This window comes from Zeus faber (genome assembly GCF_960531495.2).
Source record: "Zeus faber genome assembly, chromosome: 2".
Taxonomy (NCBI): Eukaryota; Metazoa; Chordata; class Actinopteri; order Zeiformes; family Zeidae; genus Zeus; species Zeus faber.
In genome coordinates this window covers 12,194,283-12,209,282 of record NC_137189.1, presented here as the reverse complement: position 1 = coordinate 12,209,282, position 15,000 = coordinate 12,194,283, and the positions used below count along the sequence as shown (strand labels likewise).

The window sequence follows — 15,000 nt, the reverse complement described above, 5'->3', positions numbered from 1 at the left end:
AAAAAATCTGAAAACAGTGATGATTGTACCTTCCACAGTCCAGCAGCGGCCTTTGTTGTTATTTTCGTATTGCTGTTACTATTTATCATGAAGCCATTATTGGTCGCTACTATACTGCAACTTCACTGTTGCTAAATAGAATTAGTGCTTTAACTTATCTTGTCACACGGCTCAGTGGAATACTCGATTCTGATTGGTCAATAGTGATGATCAGCGGTCGGTTATTTCTGAATAATGGCCACTGTCTGTAAACAAAGACCGCTGTCATGGGCAACTGTTTCACCGCCTAGATTCATGTCCCTGGTGTCACTCCGCCTACATGCTAATGCCAACACTAGCTAGTGGAGCCATCTTGTGATGCTACATAGAAACTACAAAGAAAGACGTGAATAGATGAATGAGGATGTAACTGAACACCTCTACTTTAATAATTAATAATAAATAATTGTCTCGCTCAGGGCACCACCCCCGTTTTGGTTAAGTTGGGGGAAACAAATAGGTTAATTTAAGTTTATCAATCATTAAGCGTAATTAATCAGTCTAAGCAGGATTAAGGAGTTAATTATATTAACGTTGACTACTGGACTCAAAGATCAAGGAACTCGATCTTACAAACTTCTTTTCAATAAATGGATTTATTATATCATGCTAATGTACTTGAATTAATGAAATAATAGCAAACATATGAAAATAAAAATTAAATAAAATTAATGGAGAAGAATAAGATGGTAAAGAAAAGAAATGATCAACAAAATAAACAATGAATGCAGGATTTAAAAATGGTGACACTTACATTACAATAATAAAACGAGAAATGCTACGGGGGTAGTTGACTTCTCTAAAGGGGAAATTAATTAAATTGGACACATCAACTGGTCATCATTGTTAAGCAGAATTGGAAGCCTTTCGCGTTGGCAGTTTCAGCGTTGCTTACATGGGCTGAGTAGAGTTCGTGGCTTGTGGTGGCCGTTCATCTTGTCCGCCGGTGATTTCCATCCACGTCGCGGGGGAGGTAGCAGTTTAGACGGTGACGGGGGGAGAAAAGTCCCAACGTCCCCGGGCAGACCGGGGTGGATCGCTGGTGCAGGGACCTTCAGGGTCCTCCTTCAGGGACGCTACGGGGGCCGTGATCTCACAGCGCAGAGCCGGTCCGGGTTAACTGATCCCACTCTCAGATGACTTCCGGGTTGGACGACTTCCGGGTGCCTCGCTGGTCAGGGTTTAACGTCGAATCTATTTAATCTAACTACACCAACTTAATCATGTCGGTTTGGATTTTTCGTGTGATCAACTGAAAATGTCCAGAATAAGAAAAATAAGGTAATATTGTAAGAAAACGCAAGGTATCGTGATAAAAATCAAAGAAAGGAAAAATTAAGAAAATACAATTCTTTATCTGGGCGGCTGAAGCAGGCCTCATTAGTAAGGACCAAATTGCGCATGTACTTTAGTGAAACAAAGACTTCAAGGAAACTTTTAAATAAAATACAATAAAAGAGAAAAGGGGAAAGTTCTTAACTCGAGTGAGGAACCAGCCTGAAGACTGAGTGGTCAACAGCTCTTAAATGCTCGCCTGAGGGGGCACAGTTTGGGATGTCTCCTTGTGTCATAATGGCGGAGGAGGGGGAGTTAAAAAAATAAAAGGAAACACATGGTTCAGCAATCGCCTGCCTTGCTGGTCGGAGAGGCTCGTTCTGGGTGATGCTGGTGGAGATGGCTTCTGCTATCGCCCTCAGCACCAGGTCGTGGCGCCAAGTGTAGCGTCCTTCTCCCAGGGCTTTTGGGCAACAGCTGAGGATGTGCTCTAGCGTTCCTCTTCTGAGACACAAGGGACATGATGGTTTGTCAACCTTGCCCCAGCAGAAGAGGTTGGATGGACTGGGTAAGACGTCCTAGACGGATCCGATCAGGAACTTGATCCGGTAAGGCCCAGCTTGCCAAAGCTCGGACCAGTAGATCTTACGGTCCACTGCCTGTTCCCATCTCGTCGTTGCGCCTTGCTGTTGCATCCCCATCATCTGGCTAGCGTGCAGTTCCTCCACGCCAGCTCTCACCTCCTCTTGAACCAGTCAGCGTCTGTCTTTGCCCAGGGCCTTGTCATAGCGCGTGGTTGGAACGCTACCAAGCCCTGCTCGTCCAGATGCCACTGGGCCGACCAGCACGCTGGGACACAAGCGTGACTCAGCCTGCTTGACTGCCCTCCACTTCCTGCCTTGACTTGCCCTCCACTTCCTCCCAGTCCTGACTAGTCCTGACACTTCCTGCCAGCCTGGGAGACTTTCGGGTCACTGGATTCCCTGTACTGCAGCACCTCTCTTGCACGGGGAACCATAAACTCCTCATTCAGGCTGCTTATGGGGAGCTTCAGCTTGTTGTTCTGCCCATAAAAAGCGATGCTACTCAGGCTTCGTGGCAGGCCCAGCCATTTACGGAGCTAACGGCTGATCCTCCTCTCGAAGCCCTCCACTGTTGTTATTGGGAACTCGTACACAAGCAGGGGCCACAGAATCCTGGGGAGAACACCATGCTGGTAAATCCAGGCCTTGAATTTACCAGGCAGACGCGATTTGTACACTGCTGTCAGCCACGCCTCCAGCTCCCGAATTGTGGCCTTGATGGATGCAGCATCCTTCAGTATGCAATCAAAGGTCTTACCGAGGCTCTCGATTGGTTTCTCGGTGACTGATGGAATCTGGGTGCCGTCCAGAGAGAAGCGGAACTTGTCTGTCACTTTTCCTCTCTTGAGCACCAGGGACCTTGATTTTGCAGGCTTGAAACACATCCGAGCGAGATGATGATCTTCTCCAAGCCCTGAAGGATCCATCGGCACCCAGGCACTGACGTTGTAACTGTCAGTACGTCCATAATGGCTCCGATGGGGGGCTGGCGGACTCCAGACTTGGTGAGCAGACCTCTGCACTCAACTTTGGCTGACTTGACCAGCATGTTCATAGCCAAGGCGAAGAGGATCACTGAAATTGTACATCCAGTGATGATCCCTTTCTCCAACCCATGCCACTCGCATGTGACTGCCCCAGAGGTGACTCTCAGCTTGAAACTCTTGTAGTAGTCCAAGATGAGGTCCCTGATTTTACCTGGGACATGGTGCCGATCCAGTGCTGTTTCCACCAGCTTATGTGGAATGGATCCATAAGCATTGGTGAAGTCGAGCCACAGCACAACTAGGTCTCCTTTCCCTTCTCTTGCCTCTCTGATCAACTGTGTGACCACACCTGTATGCTCGAGGCATCCTGGAACCTTTGGGATTCCACACTTCTGTACAGAGGTATCGATGTACTCATTCTTCAGGAGGAACTCCGTCAACCTACGGGATAGGATGGCGAAGAATATCTTCCCCTCAACGCTGAGCAGCGAGATGGTTCTGAACTGGGAATTGGGATACCTTTCCCCTCCTCCAGATAACCCTCAGGATCTTCCACAGCCAGTGAAGGAGTCTGGGACACCTCTTGTACACTTTGTAGGGCACTCTACTTGGTCCCGGAGCAGAACTGGCTCTGGCTGCCTTGACAACCTCCTGAACCTCCTTCCAACTGGGCTCCTTGCTGTTGAGTGTGAGTTGTGGGTCCTGGGGGGTCTATCAAAGGCCTATAGGGACCTAGGACTTCCTCCCAAGCAGCATCACTGTAGGTGTTGGTGGTGATTGCTGATGGTGGTCGATCTCCTCTTTGGGACAGACGAGGTGGCCCCTTAGTTTCTGCCCAAGCAACTGCTTTGTGACTCCAAATGGGTTTGTGATGAAGGCAGACTGTCTCTTGGCCCTCTCTTTCCCCCGCCCTCTGTGCCATTCTGCCCTTCGAAGAGTGGTGAGCTTCTTCCTGAGGATGCAGCGAAGTTTTGATAGTGCATCCCTTTCCTCTTCTTGCGCTTCCTTGTACTGCCGCTTTAGGACCTGCAGCTCCTGCCTTATCTGGCTGATCTTCTCTGCCCTACGGTTGTTCATTTAGTTGGTTGGTTGGTTGGTTTACTTGGTACCCACCTTCTCCACCGTACCAAACCTCTCAGCAGCGAGGCTGATGATGATGGTTGCCATGGTTTTGAGTTTCCTGGCTGCCTTGCCCTTGGCTGCTGCTTCTAGGATATTGTCCACATCATCATCGAACTGGAGCCACTGTTTGTCCTTACTGGCCGGAGGCCACTTGACCCGACGATGTTCGGTTACTCCGCCTGGGTCTGGGGCTACTGGTTCATGGAGGCTCTGAGCACTGTGGGGTGACTCCGAGCCTGGCTCCTCCTGCGTCTCACCAGGGGTGATCCCTGCGCGCTGTACCAGTTGCTCCTTCTGAAAGCACTTCATCCTGGCCTGGTGGATCTTCAGGCCACGCGGATTCTTGCACACCTTCAAGTTCAAGTTCAAGTTCAAGAGATTATTTGTCACATACATATACATACGGTCATACATATATGCAGTGAAATGTCATGACACCCGGTGATTACGCACAATAAGCTCTATAAATACTAAAAGATACAAAAATGTGCGTAATCGCCACAAGGTGCTCGCGCAGGCAGCCGCAAGGGGAGGCGCCACAATCGCGATTCTGGGTCCTTGCTGCAGACACACTCGGCAATCGTTGTCGATTGTCCATTTGCATTGGTCGTTAAGTGTAGGTCCGTCCTATTGGGGTGCTCATTCTCCCCCCCTCTCGGGCACCCCTGGGGGTATATTTCATTAGGGTTTTCTGTAGCTTGTTCGGGTACTTCCTAACAGAAGTTGCAGTTTGGGTTGCTGGCTCTTCCTACCCCAGTTGCCGTCTCTCTGAGCTGTCCACTGTCTCTCCAGTTGTCGCCACACTATTCATGGTTGTCATCCAGTCTGTTCCTGAAGGTCACTGGCCAGGCCAGGGGAAAGTAGTTAAATATACATCTATTGATGCACCTAGACACATACATAGCATAAAATTTGTGACCAATTAACTATTAAGGCGACTGCTAATTACTAACTACTGTATTACAACATTGTTTTAACACTTCAAAAACAAGAATAAAATCATAATCTTTAGTCTGATTATATAACACACAAAGGGATCAATATAACTGATCACTGATGGATGTCGCGGTTTCCCTCGATGGAGACCTGGTAACATGGAGGTTAATACATTTAAACAGCATTATTAGTAACCTCACCAATTTACGTCCTAAAGTGGTGAGAGTTGGATCACTTCCCATTGAAACATCTACAGAAATAATTTGCTTCAATTACTTTCAGACTTAGGCTTAAAACAAAGGAAAAGTTGCAGATGCAAATAATCCAGTTTGATCTTACATTGTATGACTTGGCCTAGAAGACCAGGGGTCCCAAAAGGACATTCCCATTGTTTTGTAAATGCATATAAGTGTTAGGAGATCCTGTGATCTCATCCAGGTTCATACCACCTGTCTCTGAGGAGAAGAGAGTTGATGCAGGCAGTGCACACGACAAGGATATGTTCAATTTCACATTAATAACAGTAAACAGTAAACATGTTGCCTCTTTATCTTCCCTGTGCCCCGCCTCACTCCACAGCTTACGGCCAGGCTTCCGAGGCCGGGGAGTGTAAACAGCCCTCTGGCAAAGACCCGTCCAGCTGGGGGGTGGAGGAGGTGGTGTGGTTCATTAAGGACGCCGACCCCCAGGCGCTAGGACCCCATGCCGATGCCTTCAGGAAGCACGTGAGTCCAACTTACTTGACTACTTTATACAGTATATAGTTATAGTTATATACTATAACTCAAAACTCAATGGTTCAGCTACACCATGACAGAATCCAGGTTCCCCCTCTCCTATAGTCTCTGTCCCCAGCTACTACAGCCCCCGCCTCCTCACCTTCCCAACTGCTGCAGGCCACGCCCCTCACCTCATCACGGTGCCCAGCTGCTACAGGCCACGCCCCCTCGCCACTGTCCCCAGCTGCTATGGGCCACGCCCCTCTTCTCGTCTCCGCCCCCAGCGATTTCAGGCTCCGCCCCCTCTCCTCCTCACTGTCCCCAGCAACTACAGGCCCCGCCCTCTCCTCACCACTGTCCCTGGCTACTACTGGCCCCGTCCCCCACCTGCTACAGGCCCCGCCCCCTCTCATTGTCCCCAGCGACTACAGGCACCGCCCCTTCTCCTCATCACCGTTCCTAGCTTCTACAGGCCCCGCCCCCGTTTCGCTCCAATCTGCTGCAGGCCCCGCCCCGTTGCTACAGGCCTCCTAGTTCCCGCCCCCAGCGCCTACAGGCCTGCTCCCTCTCCTTCCCCAGCTGCTACAGGCCCTGCCCCCTTTCCTCGCCGTAGTGACTACAGGCCTCTCCCCTTCTCTTCTCCATTGATATATACTCCGTCCCCTCCTTGACCCCGCCCCCAGCTGCTACAGGCTCTTGCCATCCCTCTCCTCCTCCATCTGCTATAGAATTCTAACTCTGTATATGTATGTGACAAATAATCTCTTGAACTTGAACTTGAACTTGAACTTTACAGAACTTCCCGCTTAATTTTATTCAAGATTCAAGCCTCAAGCTTCAAGAGGTTATTTGTCACATACATATACATACGGTCATACACATAATAATAATGGTAACCATTTAACCTAACATGAATGGATTAAGATTTTTTTTCCTCATTCAATCCTTGCATTTGTGTTTCCAGGAGATAGACGGAGACGCTCTCCTCTTGCTGAAGAGCGAGATGATGATGAAGTATCTGGGACTGAAACTGGGGCCGGCGCTGAAACTTTGCTACCACATCGACAGGCTCAAACAGAGCCGCTTGTGATTTACCGTCGAGGACCCAAAATGATTTCCTCATGACCTTCTGTCCATCGCTAAATCTATTTGAGCCGTTTCAAACTCAACCAATTCTGACAGCCTTCTGATATCAACCGTCAGCAAATCTCCTCACCAACTCTGGATTCTCACCCGGACGTGATCACTCGTCTTATTACCACACTGTTCTCAGATGGTAAAGGTTGCATACATTTACATCCTTGTTTACTCGCTAGATGAATGGTTTTGAGTTGTAAATAAATCAGATGAGCACATGGCAGCTCTACAAAATGGATATGTGACCTGGAATAAACCATTTCACAGACTGCCAAGAAGTCTGGACCGGTGCTTAAGTGTTTTCATATCTTATCGTAAACAGCATCAACTGCATCAGAGCAGGCGTTTGAGTGTGACACCTCCATATCCAAAAACCTGTAGCACATTACTATAACTTCAGTTTTGAACTTAAACTTTCCTTCTGGTGCTTACAGCAGAACCGGGAACACCCGCATTCTGACCACTTCAGGTACTGAAGTGGTCAGCCGCCACAAAAAAATCATATCTTAACTACATCAAAACCACTGTATACTTAAATAACTTAATATCATGTATAGGACAATTTTACTGTCTTTACAATTTGTGGTTATGAATAATGCTTTTTTTTTTTTTACTTACATGTCAGATTAACATTTTGTGTAATGTATAATTGTGTCTGTTCCACTTTTTGTTTATTTCTATTTGCCTTAGATTTGTATAAATGTAAATGTATGTTAGAATGCTGTATTTTATTATTGACTTGAGTCTCAGGGGTTATGGGCCATTGATATTTTTCTTTTTGTTCCATTGTGATACTGTTCTACCTTTTTTTTTCTAATTGATGTAAATATGAATTAAAGCAGCACTATGTAACTTTTGGGATTTGGCGCCCCTACAGTTTCTGAGTGCAATTGCAGTTTTACACCACTGTCGTAAAACTCGGACCGGTGTCCGAAAGGAATTGACATTAATTACTTAATTGCTTCATGTAATGTAATGTTACTGATTAATTACATTAAAATTTGAACCTCATCGGCCGATAGCAGTCTATGTTCCAAACCCAGAGATATAATTGAGGAGACAGAGGGTGAAACAAACCCCGTGGCGCAATGAGAATGAGGGCCGAAGCGCGCTGGCTGAGGTGCAGGCGCCGGGCGAGCTTATAATTTATCGTGGGGGTTTTTTTTTTTAAAAACATTTTACCAGGCAGAAAAATACAAAGTGTAATTACCGGAGCCAAACATCAAGGACTTCACCTAGTGCCGTAAAGCGTAACGCCCTTTTTCCGTGGATCGTACCCAAACACAGAAGTTACATAGTGAAAGAACAGGCGTTGTGGGTGGGAATAAAAAAAGGGCCATTCTACATACAAGTCAGTGTGCCATCAAAATGATTTGGAAGCTGTAATTTTGAGGTGTAAAAAAAAAAAAGTTACATCGGGTTACGGTTTGAAGTCCAGCTTGTTATCTCTTCAATTACTTGTGAAAGATTGCCCCCAAAAGTTGACTCCAAATGTTGCTCAAATAGGTGAGAACTGAATGAAATAACATCCAGCATCGGTTTCATTTTCATTGGAAATTCATTTCATTTTTATCATTGAATTAACCGTGACGTCCGCCATTTATTTACTCTTTTCACTCCTCGGATTTCTGTTGAGAACGACCGTTGAAAATCCATTTAACGCAAGACTCAACTCAAAACGAATGAAAACAGCATTTTCAATACAATGCTGAAGAATGGAGACAATTTAACACATGTAAAGCTCCATTCATAATAATTGTGCTGTCATGTATAAATTGGCGCTTCTTTGGTCCTTTTCAAATCGCCTTTAAAGAAACGCGAGAAGGAATAAGCTATCGCGAGACCGGCAGCCGCCGCCCCCCCCCCCCGCCACTTCCTGGTTTTAAAACCGTCAACACTCCCCACGTGCTCGAGGTGAACATGGCGGACGTCTCGGAGAGGACGCTGCAAGTCGCGATTGCCGTCTCGTTCGCCGGCGGCTTCTTCGCTGGGTGGCAGGCCAACAGGATGAGGCGACGGTTCCTGGACTGGAGAAAGAAGCGGCTGCAGGATAAACTGTCAGACACACAGAAGAAGCTGGACTTGGCCTGAAACGCTTGCAACGACGACGCAGTACGTGTTGGGGGAACGTGCGCAAGGCGTAGATCACGCGAGATTTCGGACCCGTCTAACGGAACGAGCCTTATCAAGCAATGGCGTGGGGGGGGGGGGGGACGGTCAGTTAAACACATTTAAATGTCTAACATGTGGAGCCCAGTTCGAGCCCTAAAACGCTCCCCCTTAGTTTCGAGTGACACTTGCGTCGATGCGTTGACGGGTTTGGAGAACGCGAAAAGGCGAATGAACTGCAACAGCGCTGCGGGGCGGTCTCCGTCTGACGTCATTTCCTGTTTACATTGCGCGTCGACACGCTGTTTGCGCCTGATGCGCACGATCGGTTGCTTGGTAATTGGCCGTTTTCCTGGCGGGAAAGACCTTAAACATCGAAAGCTCGTTTAATTATTGCGCTGATCGCCTTTGACGACTGTTTACTACTTTCTGTGCCCGGATGCATTGATTTACATTCAATTGGTTGAGTGGAGAATGTCTACACAAATGGTGTGCAATGGGACTCAATGGAGAAAATGCACTTTGTGCTTCTCTGACTTCTACAATCAACTACAGAAGCTGCAGAACGCCGAACAGTATGTCAATATCTGTTGATTCCCATATGAATTACTGATGATACAACATCGTCATCAATACTGCCATATTTGTTGAAATATTTCTATTTGTGTGATGCTATTACCCAGGGATAATTTCCATGTGAGGGATGTTGTCTCCTCTTCCATGCTCTCCATGCAGGAATGCATTCGAGGCCAACCCCCCAATTTTTAAGCCTGCGCTTTATTTCCCTCATTATCCGAGGGCCGATGGAATGGGTCTCTTGCGTTCTACTTTGTTCATATTCCAGCGTTAATTTCGGTGGTTATTGTCTTTCTCAAATCTGTGTTTGCTTTGGTTCCTACCTCGCAGGTCCGATGAATTATGCACTTGTTGGAATACCTTCCCGACTTCTGTAAAGTCCCGGAGCTTGGATCTCACCGCTTCCCTGCGGTGTCACCAGTGGATCTTTGTGTTGACTGGACTGGATGCCGTCCTTTCTGTCATCCCTTCGCCTTTCTCCATGTTATCTGTGAAACAATGGAGAACTTTTCTACCTTAAATACACGCTCAAGCTGCCGGGGTGTCTCCTTTTGGAGATAGATAACCTATTTCATCCGAGTCCTTTCTCTAGCCAAGTTTTTTTTTCTAAGTAATGAAAATGCATGAAATGAATGTATTGACCCAAATTATATTTTGTCTAATAACCCAATTATTTTGTGTTTTTATACATATTGCATTTGTTTATCTCCTGGGTATTGATCTTTGGAAATGAAACAACCTCAATGTCAGAATTCACCTATAGCATTTTTTTTCTGTCATAGTTCACAAATCGCATTGACATTTATCTAAAATATGTCACATATCAAGCCTCCGTCTCTGTCATTCATTTTACCACATTGGCTCAAACCAACATTCCCGGGTGTAATTGTGCTAATAATGCTCTTAATCAAATTAGTTGAGGGACTAGTGTATCATTGGATATCATATACTATAGACATTCTTGAATGCTGTACAAAATTTCTATTCATAAGTCACACTTCTCACTTCTTAAGTGAAGTTACAAAATGTTGTGAAACACTCCCATCTGATGGATAAAGGTGGGAATTACAACCTTGCGCTGAACCATGTTGCACTTAAATACGCTTTACTGTTTAAGAGAAAAATAAATAACCTAAAAAAATGATATTTTTATTGCACATTTTATGACGCTAGGAGGTGCTGTTGCCCTTTCAGCGATGCATTTGTGAACCCTCACTACAGTATCTGCAGATCATTTTTTTATTATCACTAGTCAAGCAGACCTACATGCAGGGAAGGGACTTCTTCCCTATCTTAAAATAACACATGGCAAATTGCATCAAATGACAAATTATAGTTTCTTTCTCCATCAGTGGCTTTGCCAGCATCTGGATAAGGATTTTAGAATCAAGGTGGAGGTGGTAGATACTGTGTGAAGAAAAAGGCCTAGGTGCTGCAGCCAGGTACATTTCCTTTTCACTCCTTCAAAATTACTGCAATAAATTACTATTTTAGGTTCCTAAAACAAAATATCTATCTATCTATCTATTTATCTATCTACTGGAGAAACTCTTATGGCCCTCAGCTGCTTATTGAAGTGGTGTATTTTTTTTTCTGAATGTGAAGGATGTCCCTCTGCCCTTGTATAGAGAATAGATGAATGAGTACTACAGTGCCCCATTTTAATGCACTTCTCATGGCCATATTTTCTCACTTGAAATATTCAGATCCTCCCTGTCGCATATTATATTGGAGGCACATCCACTGTCACACACACACACACACGCACACACACACACACACACAGTAACACCCTCACACACTGGTAAACCCTGACAAGTTACTTTTATTTTGACAGACACATGCAGCTCAGAAAAGTTGCATTTGTGCAAATTAGAGTATGTGTGTGTGTCACTGGAATCCGTAGATAGGGGTATGAGTATTCTAAACACACACACACACACACACATACACACACATGCACACACACAGGTACTGTATATGTGGTTTATAAGGTAATCTACATAAAACTTTAAAACCAAGATTATTGGGTTATGTAGACTTAAAACAGCAAGACAACATTTTGGAATCCTGAGAGTAAATCAGGGGATTCATATAAAATATATATTTTTAAACAGCATTAGAGACATTTTCAAGGAAGCTAAATTATGAGCACAAAATTATGAGATTAATGTCCTGTAAATGCCATTGGGGTATTCAAGTGTGTTGTCCTTTAAACCATATATGGACAGACACACACACACACACGCGCGCCTACTGCTCTCCCAAATCACATAGAAATAAAGCTTTCTTTACTCCCCGTCACCCATGCATTTCTTATTTAATGGGAGTTTGAATAAACCACAGCATCAAAGGGGCCAAAGAGACACACAGGGAAACAGATCACCACCCCACAGCAAAACAAACTGTAGATCAGATTGCACTCCAGCGTGATCACCACCATCAATTCTTTAGATTTGCGGTAATTTGATAACGCGACGGAACGCAATTATGCAGAACATTTCCTCCACACATTTAAGGCTCACTTGGGTTGTCGTTAAAGTCGCTTTCTGGCATGTCCTTTTATCCACGGCGGTGGGGAAAATAAGAGGGAAGCGATGACAGACAGATGTGTGGGAATTGTAGAGTGAGCGAGCGTGTGTTGACAAATGGAAGAGGGCAAATCGAGTGTCATCGGAGGAGAGAGTGTGGGCCTGTCTGCATTCTTCGAGAGGCCACTATTGTCCCTTAACTTTAAATGCTGCAGGTAAATTGTGAGGAATAGCTCGCTGGGTGGAGACGTGTGAGCTTGTCAGGCGTGCGAAGTTTTTATTCCACAGTGTATTCTTCGCATCAAACTGTGTATGTGTAGAAGAGAGATATTTTCCGTTTATGGCATTCATGACGAGACAGTTGTTTCTAAGCCGAGAATGGGGGGCGTGCAAGGCTCAGAGACAGAAGAGGAGAGAGAGCGAGAGAGTGAGGGACAGAGAGAGAGAGAGAGAGAGGGTGACCGGGCGAGTTTACATTGAGCTGCTATGATTGATCTAATTGTCCTAATTGGCACGCGGGCCTCATAGCCTATGCCCTTCGCCTATATTGAGCGTGCTCTGTGAGTGTCATGTTTAATAAGCTTCCTGATTGGCTTGCTAGCTTGTGTGATTGTGCCTACTGGCTATTTGCGGAATGCAAAACAAGGAGAGGGAGAGGAAAGGGTGAGGGGAGGAGTGGAAAGTGCAGGCAAAGCAGAGCAGAGTGAAGGGAAGGAGACAAAACAAGTTAAGTGTGAAGATTAAAAGGAAGATTGGCAGCCGAGCCGTTGGAGAGAGCGGAGAACAAGAGGAGAGGAGAGCAGGAGTTGAAAGAATCGAAAAAGAGGTAAGGAAGTGATCAATGAGCAGAGGATTTAGAAGAGGGTGCAGTGGACCGGGGCAGCTCGAGAATAGATGAAAGGGGCCTGGCCTTTTATCGTATTTCTACTACAGACAAGAACTTGTGTAGTACACTGACACTCTGATGAGAATAAGCTTTTTGGATTCAAATATAAGGAGATCAACATGTTTGTATTTGGATCTGAGGCAGAATAATGAACACGCCGGCATCGAGCGGTGCAGTAACAAACAGAACGAAACATAGTTGAGGAGACATATTTCCAGAACGAGTGCAAACACTTTAAGAGGTTTTAAGTAGAAAAAAAAAGAGAGATCTCATAACATTTACTTATACTGAAGCCAGACACCCCTCCGGCAAACCTAACCTTAACTCCATCCTACTCAGGAGTAGCACAAGGGAGAGGCCCCAGGTGGGATGGGGCAGGGATACTCACCAGCCCCCAGCTAGGAGCCTCTCAGTAGGATGCTCAATGCAACAGAGGGTAGCCTCAATGCAACTTTGGGTTGCAGAGAGGAGTACTCGGACAGTTGTGTGTGCAATCGCGGCCATCAGCAATTGGTAGTACACTATCTTTTTGCCGACAATGGGTTGGGTGCTTGCAAACTCCGCCTGGTGACTCCGTTGTTCTAGTTGGGGACTTTAATGCGCATGTGCGCAGAGATAGAGGAATCTGTATGGATGTTATTGGGAGTAAGCAAAAAGGTGCTTTGTTATTGGACTCCTGTTCTAGCCATGGACTGTCTGTAACAATCATGACCGTATGTTCGAACACATGTGGACTCATCAGTGTCCTCCTGTACTTAACCAGACAACCTTGGGCCGAGGACTTTGTAGTTGTGTGATCGGACCTCAGCCCATGTGTTCTCAACACTTGGCTGAAGAGACAAGCAGGGCAGTCTACAGATCACCGCCTGGTGGTAAACTGGATCAGGTGGCTGGGAAGACTACCGGACAGACCAAACAGAGGGTTTGCTGGGAATGACTGGGACTGTAGAAGACCCTGTCTAAAGTGATTTCGACTCCCACCTCTGGAGGAGCTTCGGCCATATTGGTCGGAGGCTGAGGACATGGAGTGGAATGGACCATGTTTCAAAGCTGCCATCTTGGGGGCAACTGCTAGGAGCTGTGGCCAGAAGGTGTTCGGTGCCTGTTGTGGCGGCAACCCAAGGTGAGGGAGGCGGTGAAGCTAAAAAGCATGGGGACTCCCTGTTTAGCAGACAGGTACCAGTAGGTAGGTCTTGTAGGACTGCTGCTGCAGTGGTTGCAGAGGCAAAAGTTTGGATGTGGGAGGTGTTCATTGAGGCCATGGAGAAGGAATTTTGGAAGACCTCAAAGAGAGTCTAACAAAGCATCAGGCGGGAAAAGCCAGGAACACCGTCCACCAGTGAGGGTGGGGAAGGGCTGACCTTGACTGAGGATACTGTTAGGAGGTGTAAGGAACTGGAGGAGGTGGGGTCAGATTGTTTTGCGGGATCAGATTGTTCTGCGGGATCGGAACCCATCTCCTTGGCAGAAATCACTGAGGTAGTCACTAAACCAAGGATGCCAACCTTCAGCACTTCCCAGGGCCGAACCAGGAGCCGCAGAAGGGATTATATCTCTTGCTTGCTGGCATGGGAACCCCTCGGAATCCCCCCAGGAGGACGTTGCTGGAGAACACTTGGGCATCTGGACCACTCTCTGCTAAGGTCTGCATCCAGACCTGGATCAGCAACAAGAAAATGGATGGATGGATGGAAGACAGACAGTGGGAGGATGCCTAATAAAACACAAATTCCTTCCTTCTAATACCCTTTAATGCCTCCATATTCAAGCATACTGTATATATGCGTTGTATATAACGGCTATGCGTAGGCAGCCACACAAATACAGAACACTTACAACATGTAAATGCCATCCACCCTCAACCTGAGTTTGTAATTGATTATGAGTCAAACAGTAGAAAGTGTTTACATTGGTGCTGGATGACAGGACTCATCTCCTGCCAGTGTACTCTGTGAGAGTGTAGGAATTAAAATGTCATGCAGCACAGATTTCTCTGTGCGCTGTTATTTCAGCGCTATTTTATCTGTAATTCTCGTTTGATCTGAATTATTTTCCTTTTAATGAAACCCTTTCTTCAATGTTTGTTTTATACATTAATGT

The 15,000-nt window shown here is 46.1% G+C and overlaps 2 protein-coding genes across 2 annotated transcripts in view; both read left to right on the top strand.

Moving 5' to 3' along the window:
* The window catches only part of scml4 (Scm polycomb group protein like 4), a gene marked incomplete at both ends in the record, with an annotated part of 9,723 nt that extends 2,972 nt beyond the window's left edge, over positions 1 to 6,751 (top strand). The window contains 2 exons of the mRNA XM_080022675.1: positions 5,522 to 5,667; positions 6,626 to 6,751. Of these exons, the coding sequence (XP_079878801.1) occupies positions 5,522 to 5,667; positions 6,626 to 6,751 (272 nt within the window). The remainder of the gene's footprint in view (positions 1 to 5,521; positions 5,668 to 6,625) is intronic.
* Positions 6,752 to 8,700: 1,949 nt separating this feature from the next.
* Positions 8,701 to 10,627, top strand: lnc.lemp (lncRNA encoded micropeptide). The gene is made up of 2 exons (XM_080024062.1): positions 8,701 to 8,910; positions 9,814 to 10,627. Exon 1 carries the CDS (start codon positions 8,719 to 8,721, stop codon positions 8,887 to 8,889), a length of 171 nt encoding a protein of 56 aa, XP_079880188.1. The 5' UTR covers positions 8,701 to 8,718; the 3' UTR covers positions 8,890 to 8,910; positions 9,814 to 10,627.
* Positions 10,628 to 15,000: the final 4,373 nt, after the last annotated feature.

Bases quoted from the DNA above. Each gene is read 5' to 3' on its own strand.
- lnc.lemp (XM_080024062.1), top strand. From the start codon at position 8,719: ATGGCGGACGTCTCGGAGAGGACGCTGCAAGTCGCGATTGCCGTCTCG.